The following is a 25474-nucleotide window of genomic DNA, read 5'->3' on the forward strand; positions in this document are numbered from 1 at the left end:
TTTTTGTATTGTTAAATATGATAATTTCCTCGAGTAGAATTTGGTTTTGTGGCCTCTATTTTGTTGTTGTTGTCTCTGATTATTATTGTGGTTATAGGTTGACACTTTGGCTACTAAGTACCTCAATTTAAGGTTCAAATTTGATTTCAATATTCTATTTTGGTATTGTTAAATATTGGGGTTTTTTGTAATTTCATTATGTATATTTGCGGTCCAGTATATGTTGGGGGTAGGACTGAATATGTAAAGAATATGGATGAAGATCATTTGTCAATTCCTGAACTTGCAGATTATGCTAAGTCTTTTGGGATTAGTAAGTTAGGAAAAACTTATGCAGTTCCATATCTAGTATATTTTATTGTAAATTTCCTTGTATAATTGTATGCTTATGAGTTAAATTTGGTTTTGTTGCCTCTATTTTGCTGTTGTTGTCTCTTTTGGTGTTGTTGCATCTGTTTTGTTAGACACAATAGATATTTATGTGTGTCATGACACTATTCTAGAAGATGTGGGTCCCACTTAAGGTCAAATTAGTCAATCTTTAAGTCAAGTGGGTGAGTATTTTAATGCACATGGGGAATCTGATGGTTCTTTAACTGCACAACCAAAAAAAACCAGATCTAGGGTTAGGTTCCTCTTCTACCTTTCCATCTAGTGAAAGAGGTAAGAATGATGGGGTTGCAGGTGTCCAACAAGAAACTGATGATGGTTATTCTTCAATAGATTAGACTGATACTGAAAAAAAAAGTTGAACCTTCTGTCCAACAAGGAACTGAACCTTCTATTCAAGAAGAAGTTGAACCAAGTGCCCAAGAAAATGTAGAGGAAGATATAGACAATGATTTCATTTGTTTTGACCAATCTATTGACTATGAAAGTGATGTGCATGAGGGGTTGAGGATTGTTAAGGAAGATGTGAGAAAGTTTTAGAGAAAGTAGAAGGAGAAAGAAGAAGGAAAAAACAAAAGCTTTTTTTAGGTGAAGTTGGACTTGATGAAGGGTATGAAGATATTGAAAAAGGCAAAAAAAAATTCAAGAGTAAGCTAACAGAGGATGAACCATACTATGACAGTTCTGATTGTGATAGTTTTCAAAGTGATGAAGAACAACATGTTTGTGATAATGACTTGAATGAGGGAGATTAAGGGGGAGAAAGAAGAGTAATAGAGTGATTTATGATTCTACTTGTGATGTTGTAATATAGCAGTGTGGTTGTGTATTTAAAAGTGTAAAGGAATTTAGAGAGGCAGTTACAAAATATGCTACAAAAAAGGAGTTGAGTTAGCCTAGTATGTGAATTAGAGTACTAGAGTAAGAGTCAAGTGTAAAAATGGTTGTCCATGGCTGTTGTATGCAAGCAAGGAAGAGAGGAGTGAAAACTTCACTATCAAGACATACAACCCAAGGCATAGATGTACCAGGACTAGCAATAATTTTTTATGTAATTCAAAGTTTTATGTAAGTATCTAAAAGATAGGATTATTTCTCAACCTAGTATGAAAGGGTAGGGAAGAGTTGAATGTTCATGTAGGCAAGGCAGTTTGTTTAAAAAAAGAAAAATTGTTTTAAAGGAAATTATGGGGGTTCATGTGGCAGAATTTAAAAGAATCCTAGACAACAGGGATGTGTTACTCCAAACAAATCCTGGTAGCACTTGTGTTGTGAAGCTTACAGATTCAGATCAGAAAATGGGATGAAACAGTTTCACTCTTTTTATATATGTTTTGATGCTATGTAAAAGGGTTTCTAACAAGGATGCAGAAGATGTATAGGGCTGGATGGGTGTTTTCTAAAAGGAATTTGTAACGGTCAACTTTTGATAGATGTTGCTAAAAATGCAAACAACCAAATGTATCCAATAACATGGGCAGTAATGGGTATTGAAAGCAAGTTGACATGGAAATGATTCATGACCATTCTGCAAGATGATCTTAATCTAAGAGATGGTTCCCAGATCACTATCATTAGTGATATGCAAAAGGTAATTGAATTTTATTTTTTTTGTCTTTAATTTTATTTGATCAATATTTAACTATCTTTATTATTTTGTTTTGCAACTACAAGGACTAATAGCTGCTGCAGATGAATTATTTCCAGAATGTGTGCTAGACACATATTAGAAAATTGGTCACAAAACTGCAGGGGCATAGAGAAAAGGAAGAAGGGGCATACAAGCATACTATGATCATGGGAATTAAAAGGTATTCCATGTGTACATGGTATAGCAGCAATGAACCACTTGAACATGGATGCATCACAGGCAATTTCAAGCTGGTATAGAAAAGAGACATATCTGAAGGCATATTCTCATTTCATTCAACTAGTCCCTAACATGGAAATGTGGCCTCAAAGCAGAAACCCAATAGTTAAACCACCTGAGGCAAGAAAAATGTTGGGTAGGCCACCAAAGAACAGAAGAAGAGAAATTGGTGAAGTGAGAAAAGCTGGAAAGTTGTCGAGAATGGGGACAGTAATGACATATTCAATTTGCAGAGGAGCGAATCATAATAAGAGAAATTGTCCAAAAATCCTAAACCTAAGTCTACACCAACACCCACTTAAGAGGTACATTCACATTAATTTGCTTTTATAAATTAGATTAGGTTACTTATTAACGTATCAATTTATTCTCTTGTTTTATTCTTTTTCTACTCACATCAGTCCTCCACTGGGAAAAATAGGGGTAGAGGTCAATATGAAAGAGCAAGCAGCAGCAACACTGGTACAAGAAGAGGTGCAGTAAGTGATTACAAGAAGAGGCCAAGAGTTGTGGGACAAGGTGTATTTGTTGCTGATAGTGGATATACATGTATTAATGTAAGTGTCTTATAAAATTGTCAAAATTATATTTTTAAATGTGAGTCCCAAAATAACTAGGTTGTTAATATTTTAGCAAGAATTGGCTAGCAGTATGAGGGTTAATATTGGTGTGCAGAGTTCTGCGCATGTGACAGGTAATATTGGTTTTAAACCTACCTAGTGACTGAAGTGGAAAGGCAAACAGACCATGACTCAAAGAGAACTTCAAGTCCAAAGTTTATGCATCGTATTCAAACTAGATCAAAAGTTGTTGGAATTCAAACAAGGGCACAAGCCAAGGGAAAATCTCCCTCAAAGAAAACTTCTTAGTTAATGTGTATTGGTGCTTTGGTGGTTGTGTGATTGTAACAACCAAACTTAAATTAGTGGTTGTTTTGTGTTTTGGTGCTTGTGTGGTTGTTCAACTAAACTTAAAGTAGTGATTATTTTGTGTTTTGGTGGTTAACTTAAGTGATTGTGGTTGTTGGTTGAAACAATGAAACACTATGATGTTTGTGTTTAATGATCAAGAAAGCACTAGCTATGTTATGCCTTTATGTTATTATTTCGTGTTTTGTTATCATATTACCTATTTCATGTAATTGTAGTTTTATGAAAAAAGGACAAGTCAATTGAACATACACCTTGATATATATATAGCAGAAACATACATCACTAAAACACCAAACCAAACTAATGCACAAAATGAGAACCCTAGAACTAAAAGACCTTGCGTTAATAACAATTACATTCACAAAAAAATATTCAACGATACACTAAATAAAAGAACAATATCACATTACATATCAAAGTAATGCCCAAAATCAGTTTTAACATCCATCTACACTTCAGCTGTTTTTGTTATTTGTTGGTCTTCTTCAACAGACCCAAAACACAGTATTCACCTGGATAGAAAATTCTGGATCATACCAATCGAAAAACTTACAAGGATTTCGAAATAAGGATTGCATTTCATAAAATCAAAGTTAAAAAATTACATAATAAGAAATTGGCAAATTAAAAGCAAAAAAATATGAAACAATACATACCCCATAGTGTCTACAACCGAGAAATCTACCTCCGGGATTGTCATTTGTCTATGAAATTTTCAGAATTGGAGGAGTCCCACCTAAACAAACAAGTCTCCTATTATAATTCATGAATTTATCTAATGCAATTAACATGAAAAAGAGAGAAAAATTCTAAAATTTGAAAAGGGAGAAGGGATTAGGGAGAATAAATAGTTAGAGAATAGAGAGAGAGTTCTGAAAAGATGCCAAAAATTAAACAAAAATGGAGATGTTATGTTTTTTTTTACCGTTGTAGCTTTATGATGTGGCAAAAATTTACTTTCTCACGCATCTCCTAGAGTTTGTTGTCAATTTCTACGCCAGGTGGACAATAAAGATGTACGCGATGGAAGAATAAACAAGTTTTGGGGTAATTAAAATGAAATATAGTTTAAGTGTACATTGAATAGAAAGCTTCAAGTTCAGGAGGGTAATGATCACTTTTGCCTTCCTTTTTAAGACTATGTGTTAGGGAGTAAATACAAGTTGTGTGAAGATTCAATAGGAAAGAGCACGAGCATACAAAAATTGGAATCACTAAGGTGTTCTTCTCCTTAGGTTTTCCAAGATAAATCCTAAATACACATCGAAGTGTAGTTGTTGTAGATTTCATTGAGCGTAGAAGATGTTTGATAACAGTAGACATATCAAATACAAAAGTTATATATATTGTGCTGACTTGTACAACAATTGTATATTAATAGAAGTTTAGAATAACATATTCTCTTCTAAGTTGTTAATATTTATGTCATTGTTACAAATTAAGGATACGTCATTACTCAACAGAAAGAGCTGCTAAAATCAAGCTTAGGAGACATGATCTGCATACTCAATTGTCACTTGAGAAAAAAGAGATTCTTTTATCACGGCGACGAGTGAAAAATGTCGAATTAGTAGGCTGCTATCTCCTGACTAATCATGCCAAAGAAGAATCATGTTCTGAAGTTTTTGTTGAATGCCTACAGAGAACTCTAACGATAAAAGAGTCTTATGTTACCAAAAAAGGTCAGATACCAAAATAACTACTTAGAATGTATTTTTCATTTTACTTATATATGCATTGGTAATGTTAATTAGCTTTCCATCCTGAAGTAGCTGATACATCCCGCGTCAACAACCCACCGACGACCTCGATAAAGAAAATAATATACATAGACACTTCTCTGTATTCGAAATTGGTTCGTTATCATTACAATTCTATTTCAATTTTGCTTTGCCAAAAATGACTTCATATATTAATTGGAGTGATTGCTTATTAGGTTCAACATCAATGGTCGCCACTGAACCGCATGATCCAACAACATCACTGTCAAATTATGCTCCATTTAGCACACATATCACGGAATTTGTGTTACCCAGATGCTATGCATACAGAGTATTGAGAAGAAGAATAGAAAATTGATTTTATTGATACTTTCAATCTGTTTTCACAATGTATACAAGTCGACTATATATAGTTGTCAATTAGTTAACACCTAACAGATTCTACTAGGACCACTTAATGACAGCTTACTAATAACAGCTCATCAACTCCACTAACAATCATTCTAACTAACTAACTAATTCCAATTAGTTTCAATACTCCCCCTCAAGCTGGAGGGTGAAATATTCCAAGAACTCCCAGCTTGGTTAATAAGAAACTATGTTGAGCTACTCCCAATCCTTTTGTCAATAAGTCTGCAAGCTGGAACTTGGTTGACACATGAACAGGATGTATGAGGCCTTCCTTCAGCTTCTCCCTAACAAAATGACAATCAATCTCGATGTGTTTTGTGCATTCATGAAATATAGGATTTGCAGCAATCTGCATAGTTGTTTTGCTATCACAATAGAGTTGTACATGAGTTGACACTTCCACACACAAGTCTTTCAGCAATCCAACTATCCAAATGACTTCAGCAACTGCAGCAGCCATGCTACGATATTCTACTTCTGCTGAACTACGACTTACTGTTTGTTGCTTCTTGGATTTCCAAGAAATCAATGAAGTCCCTAACTGCAAGACAAAACCTGTGACTGACCTTCTTGTATTGAGACAAGCAGCTCAATCTAAATCACAATGCACCACCAAGTTATCTATAGGACCTTTTTTAAGAAATATTCCCAATTAATGTGGCCTTTTTAAATATCTCACCACCCTCAATACAGCCATCCAATCTGATTGCTTATGATGTTGCATTAACTGACTTAACAACTGAACAACAAAACAAATGTCTGGCCTAGTAATTGTTAAGTAAATCAACTTTCCAGTAAGCTTTTGATATTTGTCCATGTCTTCAAACAATGGATCATCCTGGACTCTTGTACGCCTATTATGCTCCACTAAGGTAAGCTTAACATTGGGCTCTAGTGGTGTGTGCATAGGTTTGGATTCTGCTAGCCCTACATCTGATACAAGCTCCAATGCAAATTTTCTCTGATTCATCAAAATCCCATGTTGAGACCTCAAAATTTCAATCCCTGTGAAGTATTTCAACTCCCCTAGGTCCTTGACCATGAACTGGCTGTGCAAGTACTGTTTTGCATCATTAATAAGACTGTGACTGCTCCCTGCTTCCTATAAATAGTATATCATCCACATAAATCAGTAACACCACAATATCATCTCCACAGTGCTTAGTGAATAGAGAATGGTCATGTGAGCTCTGTTTATAACCTGCATCAAGCAAGGCAGTGGTCAATTTAATGTTTCACTCTCTAGAGGCTTACTTGAGTCCATATTGCGATTTCAACAGTTTACATACTCTAGTCTCCCCCTTACTATGAAATCCTTGAGGCAAAGACGTATACACTTCCTCATAAAAATCTCCTTGTAAGAATGAATTGCTCACATCCATCTGAAAAAGGCTCCAATCCTTTGAAACTGCTACACTTATAACTTTTCTAACTATCCCCATCTTTGACACTGGGGAGAAGGTTTCATGGTAGTCCAAGCCTTCTTTTTTAGTATATTATTTAGCTACAAATATAGCCTTGTATTTTTCAATTTCTCCATTACCTTGGGCTTGACTTTATACACCTATTTGGACCCTATAGGTTGCTTACTAGATGGCAAGGGCACCAGCTCCCATGTTTGATTTTCCTCCAAGGTATTAATTTCTTGTTGCATTGCATCTACCCATTCTGGATGTTGTGATGCTTCTTGAAATGATCTTGGTTCCTGAATAGCTAAAAAAAGAACTCAAATAGACCAGATACTTGTTAGACAAGTATGAGTATCCAATATAGTTGGTAATAGGATATGTACAATTTGTTGCAGTCTTGGAAGGAGTAACATAATCCTTGAGCCAAATAGGAGGTTTGACATTTCTATGAGGTCTTCCTTGAATCCCAGAAGGTATATCTACATGTTCTTCCTAATGCCCAACTTCATCAACAACTTCATTGTCCTCTGCGGGTTCTATTCCTCCTGAAACTGGGATTGCAATGGTCTTAGTAAGCACATCATGTATGGTTGTAATCTCTTGTGTGGCTATATCAGGAACTTAAATACTCTCTTGAGCATAATTATTTTCAGTAACTAATTCATTAGGAGTGCCAAATGGGATGACAATGAACATATCTTCAGTATCACAATGTGGTCCTTCCTTAAAAGAAAATATTGTCTCCTTGAATATTACATCTCTACTGACAAACAGAATGCCAGTTTTATACTCATATAACCTATAGCCCTTATGGTTCTCACAAAAACCTATCATGACTGCCTTTCTAGCACTCTCTTGAAACTTGTCACCTCTAAGAAGCACACTAGCAAAGCAAAGACATCCAAATACTCTTAGATGATCAATCTTTGGTTGCTTCCCAAACAACATTTCATACGGTGATTTTCCATTCAATACCAATGAGGGGAGTTTGTTTAAGAGATATACAGCAGTTCTCACACATTCCCCCCAGAACCTGATGGGTATACCACTTTGAAACTTCAATGCTCTAAACATCTCTAAAATATGTTTGTGCTTCATTTTCACAGTCCCATTTTGTTGAGGAGTGTAAGCACAACTGGTTTGATGAATAATGCCTTCAGACTTAAACAAATTATCACATTGAGAATTAACAAATTCTCTACCATTATCAGATCTGAAAATTTTAACAAACACACAAAACTGGTTCTTTATTAATGACAAAAAAATTTCAATACATGAAACACTTCACTTTTGGATTGAATCAATCAAATCCAAGTATACATGCTATGATCATCTATCAAAGTAACAAATGAATGTTTCATGTCATATGTAGACTTCTTATAGGGTCCCCAGACATCTAGGTGAACTAAATCAAATGAAGCTACAGCCTTGGTAGAATGGGCAGGAAATTTAAGTCTATGTTGTTTAGCTAATAGGAAAATATCACACTGGTCGTGAACATGAGAGTGTATTTTCTTAGGAAGTGACTCAATATGATGCATGGATGCACCAGAGGGATGTCCTAGCTTGTAATGCCATAGAGTGTCTTATGCACTGCTAGTGATCTTAGTTGAAATATTAGTTGATGTATTAACTGTGCTTGGTATGCAATCTTTGAGTATGTATAACCCTTTTTGTTCCCTACCAATCCCCGTGACCTTGCCATTGGAAAGAGCCTTAAAGATGCAGAAAGCAGGAAGAAAGGTAACAACACAAGATAATTCTCTCGTTAATTTAGAAACTGAGAGTAAATTGAATTTAAACTCAGGAACATGCAGCACATTGTGTATAGCTTGATCTCACATAATTAGTGTCTCTCCTTCACTGTTGATTTGGGATTTATCGCTTGTTGAAACTTGAACTTTACAATCATCTTGTAACTTTTTAAGTGAAGTAAGAAGCTCTTTAAATGGAGTAATGTGATGTGTAGCACATGTGTCAATTATCCACTCATGTTCTAATGCAATAGATAGGAAAGCAATGATACCTGCTAGATTTGATGAGTATTCAGATGTGTCTTCCTTCCCAGCATTTGCCGCATTTCATCATATTGTTGGTCACTGAAGAAATGACCCTTAGATGATGATGACTCTGTTGTGTGAGAGGTATTGGCTTGAGGCCTAATTCCCGATGAATCTCCCCTAGCAGCGGGTCTAGAAGGTCTATATCCACCTGAATTGTGTTGACCTCGACTCTGAGGCCTATATCCAGTGGTATGATTCTGATTGTTACCAAATGAGTTGGATACATCGCCTTGAATAACTCTATTAGGTCTAAAGTGTCATGCTCCATCGTTGTTATTGTCCCTCATTTTACTCTGAAAACCAGAAGGATAACCAACCAATCGATAACAGTTGTCCTTTTTATGATTTCTATATCCACAGTACTCACAAAACAGATCAAATCTTTGAGGACCATTGGAAGTATCCAATTCTTTCTTAAAAGATGGCATATAAGATTGTAACTTCCTTGCTAGTATTGTTAATACCTCCTTCTTATCATCAACAACACCTAAAGTCATTTGGCTCTCCTCTTCTGATACTATTGTATATGATTCATTTACTGTAATAATTGGAGTCCTAGCTAGAATGCTAATTCGAATTTGACTATAACTTTCATTCAACCCCATAAGAAACTGCAGCAGTCGTTGAGATCTTAAATGTTTCAGGTAAGGCCGTGATTCCCCACAATCACAATAAGGTAATGGTGCCATGATGTCTAATTCATGCCATGCATCTTTCAATTTTGAATAATAAGTAGTTACAGGATCCATACCTTGCCTTGAGGTCGCAATTTCAGTCCAGAGATGATAAATTCTCATCAAATTTGATCGATCAAAACGCTCTTTGAACTCGATCCAAATTTGCTTAGCATGTGATGCATATAGGATGGTTGGCATTAACTCAGCTGCTACTGTACAACCAATCCATGAGAGCAAGATCGCATTGCACTTTTCCCATAATTCACCCAATTATTCCTTGTATTGATGCTTTGCACATGTTCCATCGATGAACCCAAGCTTGCCTTTTCCTCGAAGAGCAAGCTTTATTGATCTACTCCGCAATGTGTAATTCTCTGGTCTTGTAAGTTTGATTGGAATTATGACTGCACCTGGTGTATCTTAAGCTTGCAGAAACAACGGATGATGATTATCTACCACAACCACAGGTGCTTCTATAGATCCGGTTTCTTCAGGGACTGCATGGTGATTCTCGAAACAGATCAAAATTAACAGTAAACTACAACGAAAAACAATGATCGGAGCTCTGATACCATGTCAAATTATGCTTCATTTAGCACACATATCACGGAATTTGTGCTACCCAGATGCTATGCATACAGAGTATTGAGGAGAAGAATAAAAAATTGATTTTATTGATACTTTCAATCTGTTTTCACCAGTGGCGGAGCCACCTTGATGAACCCCCTTCGGCGGAAAATTATATGATTTATACATGGTTAAAATATTTTTTCGGTATATATAGTAGATGTCGAACCCCCTTCGACTACTTCGTGTGTCTATTTTTTCAGATTTTAAACCCCCTTATTAAAAATTCTGGCTCCGCCACTGGTTTTCACAATGTATACAAGTCGACTATATATAGTTATCAATTAGTTAACACCTAACAGGTTCTACTAGGACCACTTAATGACAGCTCACTAATAACAACTCATCAACTCCACTAACAATCATTCTAACTAACTAACTAATTCCAATTAGTTTCAATAATCACCTAATTGAACTGATTGCCTATTAGGTTCAACATCAATGGCTGCCACTGAATCGCGTGATCCAACAACATCACCTAACGTCAAAAAAGGTTTGTTTGACTCTAATACGTATTGCAACTGTTATATGAAGATTATACATTATTATTGGGCTATTTAGAATGTGAGCAACCTAATCTTTACTATTTAGAATGTACCTTCTTTATGATTTTACTTGCATATGCATTTTCCATGCTTAATGAGATTTCTTTTCTGTAGTGGTCGATATATTTAGCACTAACAACCCAATTATCACAGCCTCTGGTAAAAGAAAGACTATACCTGGACCAAGGGCGGAGCTACAGGTATGAAAGGGCGATTAGCTGAACACCCTTCGCCAGAAAATTATATCGTGTATATAGGTAAAATACTGTCTAAAATTTGGATATATAATTAATTGAACACCCTAAGACATGACAAAGTCTAGTCGTCTGGTGGTAAGCGTGTTCATTTATGTGTAAGAGGTCTGCGGTTTGATCCTCAGTTGCAGCATTTTTTTAAACACACTCTCTTTTCATTTATGTGTAAGAGGCCTGCGGTTCGATCCTCACTTGCAGTGTTTTTTTAAACATTCTCTCTTTTAAAAAACAAAAAAATTGATCCTCACTTGCTGCGTTTTTTTAACACTATCTCTTTTTAAATAAAAAAAAACACATAAATAGTTGCCTCATATCTTCTTTATGTTTCTAGCCTTAAATTGATTAACATAGCCTTAAATCGATTAACCTAATAATTAAGATTTTATTGTTTTCTATATATTTTCGATTTGTATTAAGTGAATTATTAGGTATACACATTCTCAAGAAAAAAAATTTAAAGATAAAATTAAAGATTATTATCCACTATTATACTTTTGATTATTTCTAAACTATTTTTTTAGAAAATGTAAAATAGTTAAGAATCTTACTAAAACAAAAGGTAAATATGGAAAAAAAGTTTCGATAATTCTCTCGAACTTTGAAACATTCAATTATTTGAATCACGAAAAAAGTCTCAACAATTCATTTGATATGAACTAGAGGGAGTATATTCAAAGCAAAAATTATTTTTGTTGACTTTTATCCATTAGTTTTGATTTATACCATATAGTTTTATAATTTTAAGTTTATGTATGATTTAGTTATTAAGTGAGATGTAATTTAATTTTTAAATTTGGGTGCACCCACTCATTAGTAAAAAAAAAATTGTGCACCCACTCCGCTAAAAAAATAATTATCGACTCTTTTAAAATTTGAACACCCTTGACGAAATTTCTGGCTCCGCCACTGACCTGGACACACTACTCTGTATTCGAAATTGGTTAGTTGTTATAAAATTTTGATTTCAATTTCACTTTCCCAAAAATATTTCATATATTAGTTGTTATAAAATTATTTGATTTCAATCTTCAAGTTTTTATTGATGTTCTAATTTTTGTATAATATTAGTGTGAAATAATCTAAAACAGAGCTATATCCTAAATCAGGATTCATATGACCGTTCCTAACTTGAGTTTTGAATTGAAACATAATGAAATTTATTTATCGCCTCTATGAGTTGGCAGAAAATGTTAACCAACAAGGAAAATTGGTTTCACATACTCAATTCATGTCATATAAAGATAGACGAGCAAAGATTGAGGTTGGAGTTACTTCAGCGCTGTTTGAATTGACCCTTCATTGGCTCAAAATTAAATGCAAAGATAAGATGTGAAATTGTTTGGATATAGGGACGGAGGTATATGCTAGAGTACTGATGGAAACTGTTTCATATTTAGTACATATATATTCATGCATTACTTTATTATATTTCATGATTTTAGATTTAGATCGGTGTTCATATATAAACTTATACTTGTACTGCTTATACACTCAGTACCATTTCCGCACTTATCTCTATAAAAATGAGACTACTACATATAGTAATACTATATTACCCTTATTTATAAGGGAACAACTACAAGGACGAACGCAGCATCCAATAATTGTACTAAATGTAACGTCAATTGTACCACAAATTTGGACCCATTTTATTTTTTTATTTTCTTACTTAACCACGTGTATGCATATCCCTTTTTCGACAGACACGTATTTGACAACTGGTCTCCACATTCATTTTCACTTATACTCCCCCAAATACTCTTCCATTTTTCTTCAACTTCTCTCTCCTCTCCATAGTTGATTCATTCCTTCGCTCCATTTTGTATTGATAATGGATAATTTGGTAATGTTTTGAAGTTGATGAATAAGTACTTCGCTCCAAATAAGGGTAATGTACCTTATTTTTATTGATAATTTAGTACTTCTATCATTGTCATTTATTTATATTCATTTTTCATGGCCTCTTACCCTTTGAAGTTTCTTGAATTTGGTATTTATCAGGAGACTCTGATTATGAAATCACTATTCAAAGTTGCTGCATGTGAGTGTCTCGCAAATTCTTGCTTATATTTTGTTCGAAAATTTCTACAAGTACTCATACTATATCGGTTCATATCTTTGTTTTTTGGTGTTGTTAAAAAGGTCGATTATATTTCTAGGTGGAGGTAAAATTTTGAATTACTCTAAAAATAGTACCTTTGATTTTATTTTTCTTATAGACTTCTTTATGTATCTGGATTTGAGCCTTTCTTCTTATTTTCTTTCAATCAAGGTAATTTTTAATGGATGATACATATATTTGTTTCTTTTCTTCCGTCATGCTTCTTTGTTAATTCTTTACAGGAGATTGATTTTTTGTTCAACCACTTCTTCAGAATTAATTTCATGTTTGATATGCCTAAAGTAACTAAAAAAGTTTATGTTTCTTTTCCTTTTCTTTACACAGGAGTTCTACACCTTGCATCACATTCACCAATTCAAGAGCTATGTTATTTAGCACTACTAGACAATATTAGTAAGTAATATGTCGTTCAATTAAACTTAGAATTTCGATTTTTGGGTTGTGTGCCTTTTAAGGCTCATATTCATTTGGGGTTTGAGTATCTTTATTTTTGTATGTGAACAAATCGTCCAACTCTATTCGATCTTTCTATGAATTTTCTACAAGTCCAATATAGATGTGGCACACAAGTTTGTCTTCCATTTAACACTTTTTTCTACTGGGTTTTGCACTTAAAAACTGATGATTGCCTGCATTCTACTATATGCTATCTTGGGATGCAGGGAAGTAAAACTGAAAAACTTCAGTTGTTAGCTGTGGCGTGTTTATTCCTTGATGTCAACACGGAAAAAAAAATGCTCTTTCAATTATAGATTTGCAGGTTACTAAAATATATCAGCAAGTCTTATGCTCTCTCTAATTTTTACAAATTTCCTTGAATCTAGAGTTTGTAGGCTAAAGATATTTGTGTTCTTTATCACTCTTTAAATAAGTGTATATTTTGGTTATAATGACATAACGTGTTGAATTGACAAAGTATTTGCCAGAAATGTTTACCAGGCCAACCAATCATACCGGAAAGAGGAAACTAGACATAAATGCTTCGTTTAATCTTCCATGTGTTCATATTACTTATTCCTTGAGATTCAATTCTCTTGCCAACTAAATTTTGTGTTATTCCAGGCACAATTCTCTATTTAGTTATGGAATAGGTGAAACCGAAATAAGTGTTGATGATACTGATGCCAAATTGCCAATCTTATTCCTCAGTTGGTGGAGAAGCTTGCAATACCCAGTCTTCATAACCAGTTAGCTAATTGTTGGGATATGCTTAGCACCAGTGAAACAGAGTGTGCTGTCTCTGCCATGCGATTAGTGTTGAGATATGGCCCCTTTTCTGGCTCAGCCCTCAGCAATCTGGTTGCTGTACTTCGTGATCGTCTAGCTGATGTTGTGGCTAATTTGAAGGTGTGTTCTTATCTCCAGAGGCCCAAATTGTGTGCATAATTTTTACAACAGAATGTTATGTTATTTTTAAGTTTAGGTTTCTAATCATCCAAGTGAAACAACTACTAGGAATAAGTTTTCCTAGCAAAGTGTGAAGAGATTAGAAATAGTGAAGTGGGGAGAAGTGGAGTAGGACTGGGGCTTCATCTTTATTTTGTTGGTAGTGAAGTCATAGGTTTATGATATGCTTTAACAGTGTGTGTGGCACTTTGTTATTACTACACTCTACATTCACTACTTAAAACAATTCTCTCATTTCAACATAAAATCTCCACATTTGCAGTAGTAATTAAGAACAACTTGCCAGCCACCAACAAAGTAACCGACCGCGTTACTGTATTACCTTTTGCTGATATGACAATAAATTGACAAGGTTCCCTAGCAATAGGTTAATAAGATTTTTCTTACTGGACTATCAACAACTTTGGACCAAAAAGAAAATTTCAATTAACTTGGAAACTCTATACAAGTAAAATGACCTCTTGACCAAACACATGTAAAACTATGAAAGCCAAATTAAGAAATCACGAAAATTGGGGTGTGAAAAAAGAAATAAATGTGATATTGAAGATGTAAATGACAAAAAATAATCTTCTTTAAGTGGTAAAAGTTGAGCATAAGTGAAATTGGACACTTTTGTTGTACTATATACTATTTTATAGTGCTAATATATTATTTAATTGTACTAATAGAAGATGTTGATAAGATGGTAATATCATTTTTGTTTTCTATCTTTACCATATAGTGTAGGAGCCTTGCCTTTCCGACGAGCAGTTACGCTTTTTTCTGAAGTCTTTACTAAACCACCAGAAAGTAGGTTGCTTTGATATAACCTGAACATTGTCTAGCTACCATGGAGATCATAGTCAGAGAGCTGAAAAAAATCATTCTACTTTCAGACCTTGCCTTAATAATAAAGGAAAAACTTGGGTGTTTTTTTAAAACTAAAAAATCCACAAATGTTTACTATCTTTCTCACATAGAAGAAGTGTTTATTGCATGAGAGAAGAAGCTATTGTCTTAACAAGATAAGCTGCTTAGAAATACCTATTATGTTATGGTATTAAGAATTCTTGGTAAATGGCATAGAAAGAGAACGCCAATCTACCACAAAAATTTGTGCATTAGTTATTTTTATGTACTCTTGATAAAATAATAATCACTTTTTATGTACTAAGATGTTTTTGCACTTTCTCTTTTCCTGCCAATTTTTACAGAGTGAGAAGGGGATAAAAGTTAAGAGTTGTTTTAGAGCTTATTACAACACCAACTGAAGAATAAGTTGAAATATTATGTATTAGTAGATTTTAAGTTGCTCACTCTCCTCTCAATGAAAAAGAGAGTGAGACTTGAGAAGGACATGCTGATTTTATAATCATACATCTATTTGAATAAAGTAATATGTTATATCCATTGATAATATGTGTTGTTGCTATGAGATCTTTGTTTTTTTTGGCATGTGAATCAAGTAAAATTGTATGACTAAAAGAATGGTCAAAATAAAACATTAGAAAGGAAAGGATTGTTTTTAATAAAAAGAGAAGTGAAATGCATTATGCACATGAGTAGTAGCCACTGGATTGCACTTGGGTGGAAGGTCCTTTTAAGACTAATTACTCAGATAAGTTTGTAGCAAATTAAAACAAGGTTTCCTAAAACATTCTTTTGTTGAGAACCTTTTCTCTTACAAGTGAAGTAGTCAAATTTTTTCAACTCTCCTTGAGATGGGACAAGAAGAAGTAAGTCTAAAAAATTTGCATTCATTCTCCTTCATCTTTGTTATCATGAAAGATTTATATGTAAAAGATGTATGGTTCTTTTGAGCTTGATATAGTGACATGAGGATTTTAGAAATGTACATACATACTTATATTATCCATATTGGCGTTTTAAAAAAAAAAATTCTTCTATTGCACTTCACAATTTTGTGATTGTTTGACTACCTAATAACTATTGTGCAGAGTAATAGTTGGTTCTTTTTCTTTAGTGTATCCTTGGTTGGAAACATTAAGTTCCATAATGTTCACAGTTTGAAGTAAATAGAAGCAATTATAGCTCAAGGGAATGGTGAAAAGATGCGTGAGGAAGAACTCATGTTTGTCCATCATGATTCATTGTGCTTGCACATGACCGAACATGGATAGAAAGACAAACTTTAAAGCTTAATTACAGAGAATTCTACGAAAGATAAGCCTGAACCAAAAGCTTTTGCGGAGAATACTGTTCATAAAGAGGTGCCAGAATGAACAAATTGTCTGAAAAGGTGTTTGACGTTTGTCTATGTAATGGAGTTGATTTCCTTGTGTAACCCGCATTAACAAATTTTATGTGAACTCTTTTTTTTTGTCCAAGTATTCATTATTCCCAATGAAACCAGCTACTGGATTTCACATTGTTGAAACTTTTGCTGTAGGTAATAGAATGCAACTAAATAATCGTATGACTGGTCATGTTGGGTTAAGGTTTTTGCAGTGCTACATAGATTTTAGAATCTTCGATTGATGAGAGTTTCATATCTCATTTCCATGTGGGATCCAATTCACTGTTTTAGCTTTCCCTAGGTGTGTTATTGTTTTGGATAACATGTACATGCATGATGATCCCCAAAAAGGAGTTATGATCATCACCTTTACAGAAGGCCAAACACATATACAACCCCTTAAACTTGCCCTCATTTTTCATTTTGGCACTCCAACTTAGCCTTGTTCCATTTTAACCCTTAAACTCCATTTTTTGTGTACCATTTAAATACTTATACTAATTTTTATGATTTCTTTTTATTTATGTTCCTTCAATTGCAATTTCTTGTTTTAAAAAAATGACATGTGCCTGTTAATTTTCGTAAAAAAAATAAATATTCGCGAACGAACATAAAAAATTTTAAACAATAATATTATTTTTTGATATTTTAAAAATAAATTGACGAAAGTTCTTTGATTTTCTCTCTTAAACATTCAATTAAATTAAATAACACTACTTATTTATTTTTTCTTATCATCTAGGCTATCTAAATTTAACGCAAATACTCACTTTTAATTTTTAATATAAATCAATACGAATAAAAAAACCCATCTTCCAAAAGACTCGACTGACTTTGTCAATAACACTACTACAAAAAGACTCTTGTTCATTGCTAATAATACTACTAAACAATGTTAAAATTCGACTGACTTTGTTAGGTTGTCGGTGATTTTAAAGAAAGAAAACCAACACAATTTCGTCAGTTATTTTTCACACAAAAATACATAACACTCTTAAAAAAAATTATTATTTTTTAAAAAGAATTATTTTTTGTTAATTTTTAATCTTTTAACTAAAATTAAATGACACATGTCGATTTAAAATAAGAAGTTGCAATTGAAGAATATATATAAAAATAAAGAAATCATAAAAATTAGTATAAGTGTTTAAATGGTATAGAAAAAATAGAGTTTAAGCCTTAAAATGAAACAAGACTAAGTTGAAGTGCCAAAATGAAAAATGAGGGCAAGTTTGAGGGGCTGTATATGTGTATGGCCTTTACAGAATGTAATTTAATTATTCTGGTGTTGGGCCCGTGCTCATGCCAATCTAGTATATATATATATATGAGCATAGAAAATCATAGCCTACCTATATATTTTTTTTAATTTGTTTCTATAATATTAAAAAAAATATATTATCTATATGTTTAAATTTTAAGAATTATCTTATCACGTAATTTCTCAAAAATTATTTGGCTCTTCAAAATTTTATGATTAAGCATAAATAATTATGCATTAGATTAAGTTTAAGCCTATCCAACCTAACTTATTTTTAATGTGATCTTTATTTTAGTTCAATTTTAACTCATTTTTAAATTTACTTTAATCTGAATTTATAGTTGAACTTTTTTTCCTATATATTCACGTGCTTGAACTAGGTATCTACACCTTTCACTTCATCAATTTGATCTGCTCTATTGTTCAAATAGATATGACTATGAGTTGTAATAAATATAAAACGGTAGAAGTAATGAATTAGGCGTTAGAGTAAATGAAGAAAACAAATTTATTACTCAACAATCAATTGGTGTGAGTTAAAGTGACTATATGTTGGTGAGAATAATAAATTTTAAAAAGTAATGATGTGATTATAAATTTATTTACATATGAAATAAATGGTTAGTAACTATAAATGTGGGGTTGTTTTAACAAAATATAAACTTGTAGATCAATTTTTGTATTTAAAAAATCTCAAATAATGATGAAATTCCCATATCATGATTTTTGGAGAATATGGAATCCCATCTCATGATATGAAATTATGAGATGGAATCAGCGTGAAATCGCATGTCCAAACACTAATTTCATCTCACAATTTTATATCGTGATATAGTATCGCATGACCAAACGGCTAGTAAAATAAGCTTTCCAAATTCAAGTACTATTGAATACGTGAAAGTAGCTGCTCACAGCAAAATTAGGACAAAAATTAAAGAAACAGATAGCACAAAATACTCTAATTTATCTAGCACCGATAAAATTTCAAGAATCAACTATACACATATAAAATACTCTTTTTATCTCAATTTATGTGGCACTTTTTTGTTTTTCAAGAGTCAAACAGTTTAAGTTTGACCGGAAATTTGCTCATGAAATCTTTAATTTTTTTTAAATGAAATTTATATATTTGTAAACTACATAAAAAGTACTATAAGTCATGCTAATTGATAATTCAAAATGTTTAAAAAATCTGGATAACTTACGATTAAAGATAAACTTATTTGAATCTTGAAATCCAAAAAATATCACATAAAATGAAACAGAGGGAATAAAATATTTTCATGATCCCCATCTTATGAAGTATCCTAAAAAAGTAAGCTTACAATTGAAATTTTATTTGGATCCCACATTTTTTTTTCATTGGATGAAGTTGAATGAATAAGAGGCAGCCAAAGGGAATAAGCAGGCAGCACAAGCAGACATGTTGGCGGTCTGGTGCCTGCTATTCCCTTTTATTAGATATTAATATAATTCATTTTTTTCAAGTTTTCAGTTTTTATTTTTCTAAATCTAAAACCAAACAAATAAACCAAATTATAAATCCAAAATCAAATTAAAAAATCAATCCAAATTAAAATTCGATTTGATTTTGGTTTAATGTTTCGATCTAATCCAAATAGTGCTCAGCCCTAGCCAAATGTATGTTATGAGGTGATAAGACGGGATATGAGGCAACCTCAGGCTATCGAGGGTATGATCCTAGATAGGAATGTATGAAGAACACATATTAGGGTAGAAGGGTAGTAGGTAGTGTAGTGCTCTCTTGCTTAAGGTAACTAATTGTTTATGATTGTTTTTCTAATAATTAATAATTTGTCCTAGTATGTTATTTAATTTATGGTATTTTAACTATCAAATGATTTTATTGTTGTTTCTTGCATTGTTTTTTGTTATTTGTTATATTCTCTTCACAGTCTTCTCTTACTTTAATTATACCAGAATTTGTTGCACTTGAATTGAGAGTCTTTCAAAAACAACTTCTCTACCTCCATGAAGTAGTGATAAGGCATGCATACATTTTATTCTTTTCGATTGAATTAATTTCACTGATATATTGTTATTGTTGTTGTTATTGCCTATCGTTAATTGAAAAAGAAAAACTTATTTTAATATATGGAAGTTAAGGAGAGAAAAATATATTTATTATTAGTATGAACAAAATTTGAGATTTGACCCTTCATGTTCACTAAAGCAAATGACTGGTTATAAACATGCTTATTTATAGTCGAATCTTTTGAATTTTCTTGGATTCTACGACTCAATAAATTGATAGCCAAGCCTACATGTGTGCATGTGAGGGTGTATTTAGTTGGACATATCCATATGTCTTTAGATTCTAGTATTCTATATTAGAAATTATTGTTAGTAAAATTCAAGTGAGGAACACTAGAAAGACACTTGCCTTTATGAATCTGTCAAAAGATATGATGCAGATATTATTAAATCCAAAAGTTGAGAGGCCACATGTGCTTGCTAGCTAGTTACACCGTATTTATTTATTGAGAAAATTTCAGAAATAGCAAAGATAATAGATATAATAATGCTCTATAGTTATAGTTTTGGTAATTGCGCTTCATAGTTATAGTTCTGTTTGCTATGGAGGCTATGATTTATATATTTTGCTTGTCCGTTTGTATATTTCACTTGCGAATATACAAACAGGATAAGTATATACAAATTCTGAATTTATACATTTACGAATTTTTCAAAACTCTGTTTGTATATTTCGCTTGCCAATATACAAACATGATAATTTATTATGAATTTTTCATAAATCGTATACAAATAGCTAGGGTAAGCATATACAAATTCTGGATTTATACAATCAAGAACCGAATTATACAAATTCTGATCTTATACAATCAGGAACCGAATAATACAAATTCTGAATTTATAGTATTAGAAAACCAAAGAGAAGAATTTCGCAAAACTGTAGCCACAAATTAGAAATAATCAAAACTATAACTATATTACATAATATACTCTAAATGTTTGTCATTTTACATAATTTTCCCTTTATTTATTTGTCTTTGCAAGTAGTTACGTACTGAAGGCCCAAATTGGTTGTCATATGCATTTTTTTTCTCCATATAATCATCAAATATTCAAAAATTATGGATCAAACTAATACAAATTCACACAATATCAAAGTAAACGCATACACGGTACCAATAGGATAAAAATATCATCGAACGATCAGAAGAAGAGGTCTTGTATCATTCTTAAATGCATACACGGTAATTGTATCTAATTATTTTAATTTTGATAAATTATATTTTGCCGCCACAATTTTGATACATTTTTAAAAATTGTATTTAATGTGTGTATGAAGTTGTATCTGGATTGTATCAATTTTTCTTTTATATAGAATGTATGTTTGAGTAATATTAGATTGTACCATTTTCTTCTATCAATGTATTTAAGTGTATACATTTGTTATTGTATCAATGTATTTGTTTATTGTTATATATTATATCAATGTATTTGAGTATATCAGTTTCTTGTTATATATTGTAACAATGTATTTAAATGAATCTTCTTTTTGTATCAATATACTCAAGTGTATATATTTTTTATATTGTATCAATGTATTTGAGTGTCATACAGTGTATTCATCACCAAAATTTATATATAATATCCATATACATATGTAATTGGAAAATCCCCGGATATTATATTATATTCACTTTAATTTTCATTCTTTTATTCAAACAAAAAAAAATGATGTTCTATTTGTGTTTATATATGCATTTTGTATCTTGTAGATTATTCGTATCATTATTTGTTGTTTTTTTTATGCAGGAATTGATATATATTTTGTGTTAAAAAAAAACACATGCTCCACATATGTGTTGTTACTCAAACAAGAAAATAATACTCCCTGCGTTTCAAAAAGAATGACCTAGTTTGACTTGGAATGGAGTTTAAAAAAAGAAAGAAGATTTTTTAATTTTGTGATTCTAAATTAAAGTTATGTCAAGTGTACCAAAATGTCCTTTAATCTTGTGGCCTTAAACATGTCACGTGGAAAGTTGAAGCTAAAGTGTTACCAAAAAAGGAAAGAGGTCATTGTTTTTTAAACAGACTAAAAAAAAACTAGGCCATTTTTTTTTAAACAAAGGCAGTATATAGGATTTGAAGAAGTATAAAGCATCTTACCTATACACAAATTAAGCCTTAGAAATTAGGTGGTTAACATTAGGGAAAGATTTGAACATGATTTCATACAGTGGCGGAGCTAGAAATTTCATAAAGTGTGTCCAAGAATCGCATAAGTAAGAAAATAATTTGACGATGGGTGCACTAAAATTTTGTAAATCAAACTACGTAACATTAACAATTAATTTTTTTAATTAAAAAAAATTCTAAAATTTTTTAAATCAAACTACATAAAATTTAGCTTAAATGTTCATGTTTATTTAATAGGAAGTGAACTAACAAAAAAAAAAGAGAAAATTCAGTTTATAATGAAATCACTTTATACTTCAAGATTTCACCAACCTTTGGTGACTTAACAACAAGATATGAAAAATAAAGAGTAAAATAAGAACGAGTTTTTCTAAAAAGAAATTCTATATAGAGCCTTTTTTCACTTTTAGTAGCTTTATAAAAAAAAAATAGAATTTGCTTGTTAACTTTAAATTAAATAATTATTTTTAAATTTTATTTAAAATTTTAGTGAAAAGAAAAAAATGATTAAAATTTAATGACTACTATGCTTTTATTTTTTTGGTTATATTTTTAAGTTGTAGGTCTCTAAATTAAGATTATTTTAATAGATAATATGAGTTTTGAATTATTGAAAAAATAGCATATTTATTAACTATGATTAGGTCTCTAAATTAAGATTTTTAATAGATAATATTAGTTTTGAATTATTAAAAACATAACTGATTTATTAACTACTCCATAATTTAGAAATTAATTAGGAGCTTTTTGAAAATGTAAAAAAAAAACGCAGCAACTGGGATTTAAACCCGTGCATGCATGCTAGTCCTTAAGCGCGCCAGCTTTAGCTGGGCTAAAGAAATGGTTGGGCTAAGAAACTTTAGTGTTAAGGGTGTCCAAAATGTCTTATTTAACCAATTAAAATATGATTTTACTTATATATACGATATAATTTTTCAATGAAGGGTGTCCAATAGTGTACCTCCGCCCCTGATTTCATGGTTGGGAGGAGCCCTAAGTCGGGGAAGATCACATTTTGGCCAGGGTTAGGATATGTTAGTAATCTGGGTAAAATTAATAGGTTATTTGTGATTGATTATTGTTTGTATTTTTAATTCTAGACCATGAACAAGTCAAGACACTTTGCAGAGGGAAAGTTCGGGATAGTTAGAGCTTCCAAAAGGCTTGATTTGAAGTAGGTGATGGTTGTATGTTTTTCAATTTATGTTTGTATGCATGTAGTATCATATTAATTTTGCAATGCATGATAGGAAGGTATATGAAATGACATGATGTAGGTAATCCCTTGCAATGAACTTGTGGTTGTGATTGTGTTATTTCAAGTGGTCTCGTTCATTTTACTATGTGATTATGCATGTTTGTTGTGCTATGTGATTATGCATGTCTATTGTGCTATGTGATTATGCTTGATTGTGATTGTTGGTTGGATCGGGTACCACACTAGTATAGGTCATTCTTGATTGGCTGCTCGGATATCTAACCTGGTATGATACTACAGTTTGGTTTGAATTTCGTTAGAGGACCATATATATGTGTTTGAGGTCTTATGAGTGGACCGATATTTGCATTATGATCATGTGAGACATATAGTTATGCATTGTTTGACTCGGGTATTGTTGTTTTATGATATTGTGACTGCGAGTCTATGTATTCATGATTGTTGGTACTTGTGGTTATGATTATGCATTGTTGTTTCAAGTACGTAATGTGATTGAAAGTAAGTGTGATTGATAATTGCACTATGATGTGTATTGTCTTGTGTTACTATTTGATGATGAACTACTTATATGTATAAATTGGATTGACCGCGTGATCCTACATGTACATGGTGATTTGCGTACGGATACTACGCTTATTCCTTTCTTGTTGAGTGCAGCGAATTTTCCAGCGGCTAATATGAGACCTCAGTTGAGAGATATCTGATTCGAGTTCAGCTTCATCTTTAAGGCCTCCAGGAATTCATCTATGTTATCTTGTCCATATGTTCAAACACAAACTATTGACTTAGTTATGTTTAGTTTTGAAATTGCATTTCCAGTTGAATTTTATTAGAGTTTTGATATGGCGACTTTTAGATCTTAGTGGTTTCTTTTTCACATTTAGATGTTTTGAATATTGGGTCGAGTTTATGGAAACTCAATTCTCTAGCCAATTGAATTGTTTTCTTATGTATGAATTTTGTCTCTTTTGAATGGTACTTGGATTGGTTTTGGGTTAGACTTTGATTGTCTTGCTAGGTTTTTTAGTGTGGGTGCCACTCACGATAATCGGGTTCATGACAACTCATTTTTAATAAGCTGAAATGAATAAGACTGAGCAAATAAATAAATGGATCAACAATCTACTAAAATTTAAACAAATTATATTTTCATAGATTAATTTTACCACCTCTAAACAAGATTATCGGCTGAATATTTGAAGCTTAGCTTGGAATAGTTCATAAAGGCATCCAAGCTAGCTCATTATTACTAATATGAGTTGGAATGTAGGTTATCCGAAAGCAATTGTACAGGTAACATTTTTTGTTCTTTTTGTAAATGAAGATAATTAGGTACGAATATATTCCAAAACTACAGCACCATGGAGATAGACATTTAGGATGTGATTCATAATAAAGCCATGAAATACACGTGAAAGGAATGTAGTTATTTTGTCGTAATTCCAAGAGGAAACGTAACACCATACAAGTGTCTTTATCGCGATGCGGACTTGCTATTTGATCGGCAATTTTTTTAGAAAATGTTTTGTAAGAAAATAGGGAAAAGGGTCAATCAAACGTCTAAAGTATATTCAAATTAAGATACCTATATTCGTCATTACATTTTTGCACTATTCAAAATGGAATAAGTTTGTCCTGTTTTTTTGTTGGGATATATTATTAATCATGTGATTAAGTTGTAGTATTACGTTTTAATTTCTTTGTAAAAATTATTTATTTCATTTTATTTAATATAATAGTTTCTTATTTGAATAGATTATTGTGTTAATATTTGTGTCAATTACTTATATAGTAGACGATTTTTATGTATGGAGTTATTTAACTCAAAATTGCCGATTCTTATAAATTATAAATTAATGTTCACAAACAATGATGAAGTGAGACAAATATTTGAAGTTTTGACCAAAATAAGCCATTGTTTAAATCAATTCACCAAAATAGTATGTTTTAAATTTTTTTTACAAATCTAGTATAAACGTGGTTCACAGTAACGTTTTATACTTTATTTTATTTTAAAAAATTTAATGGGAAAAAGGCAAAGTTCACGGAGTAAACAGAAATAAAACGTTATTGTCAATAACGTTTTATACTTCGTTATCTTGAATCATGTTTTAGAGCTAAAACGTTACTCAAAGT

General features: G+C 32.0%; 1 protein-coding gene and 1 long non-coding RNA gene across 8 annotated transcripts; both read left to right on the plus strand.

Moving 5' to 3' along the window:
* The first annotated feature begins 469 nt into the window (after nucleotides 1-469).
* On the plus strand, nucleotides 470-3345 carry LOC102598112 (uncharacterized). Of its 4 annotated transcripts, none has more exons than XR_001475224.1 (4): nucleotides 470-1981; nucleotides 2065-2565; nucleotides 2662-2817; nucleotides 2894-3345. XR_001475224.1 is itself a non-coding variant. In XM_006360932.2 (4 exons), the coding sequence occupies exons 2-4, from the start codon at nucleotides 2231-2233 to the stop codon at nucleotides 2978-2980; spliced, it is 558 nt and encodes a 185-aa protein (XP_006360994.1). In that variant the 5' UTR covers nucleotides 470-1981; nucleotides 2065-2230; the 3' UTR covers nucleotides 2981-3345. The 4 variants fall into 4 exon arrangements, 3 of the variants coding, with proteins under 3 accessions (XP_006360994.1, XP_006360996.1, XP_015170563.1); XM_006360932.2 differs by having other exon boundaries at nucleotides 2682-2817; XM_006360934.2 differs by having other exon boundaries at nucleotides 2682-2817; nucleotides 2936-3345.
* Nucleotides 3346-12655: 9310 nt separating this feature from the next.
* On the plus strand, nucleotides 12656-16859 carry LOC102599001 (uncharacterized). Of its 4 annotated transcripts, none has more exons than XR_001475226.1 (5): nucleotides 12656-12787; nucleotides 12901-12940; nucleotides 13346-13414; nucleotides 14084-14368; nucleotides 16369-16859. It is a non-coding gene; the product is annotated as an uncharacterized lncRNA (long non-coding RNA). The 4 variants fall into 4 exon arrangements; XR_001475227.1 differs by having other exon boundaries at nucleotides 16395-16859; XR_368385.2 differs by having other exon boundaries at nucleotides 16437-16859.
* Nucleotides 16860-25474: the final 8615 nt, after the last annotated feature.

This window comes from Solanum tuberosum, unplaced genomic scaffold (genome assembly GCF_000226075.1).
Source record: "Solanum tuberosum cultivar DM 1-3 516 R44 unplaced genomic scaffold, SolTub_3.0 scf00342, whole genome shotgun sequence".
NCBI classification, from domain to species: domain Eukaryota; kingdom Viridiplantae; phylum Streptophyta; class Magnoliopsida; order Solanales; family Solanaceae; genus Solanum; species Solanum tuberosum.

What these genes read in the sequence shown, in the direction of transcription:
- LOC102598112 (XM_006360932.2), top strand. Translation starts at nt 2,231, where the DNA reads ATGAACCACTTGAACATGGATGCATCACAGGCAATTTCAAGCTGGTAT. An exon ending in CACCAACACCCACTTAAGAG is followed by an intron (nt 2,566 to 2,681) that starts GTACATTCACAT and finishes TGGGAAAAATAG; the next exon opens with GGGTAGAGGTCAATATGAAA. An exon ending in GTGGATATACATGTATTAAT is followed by an intron (nt 2,818 to 2,893) that starts GTAAGTGTCTTA and finishes TTAATATTTTAG; the next exon opens with CAAGAATTGGCTAGCAGTAT.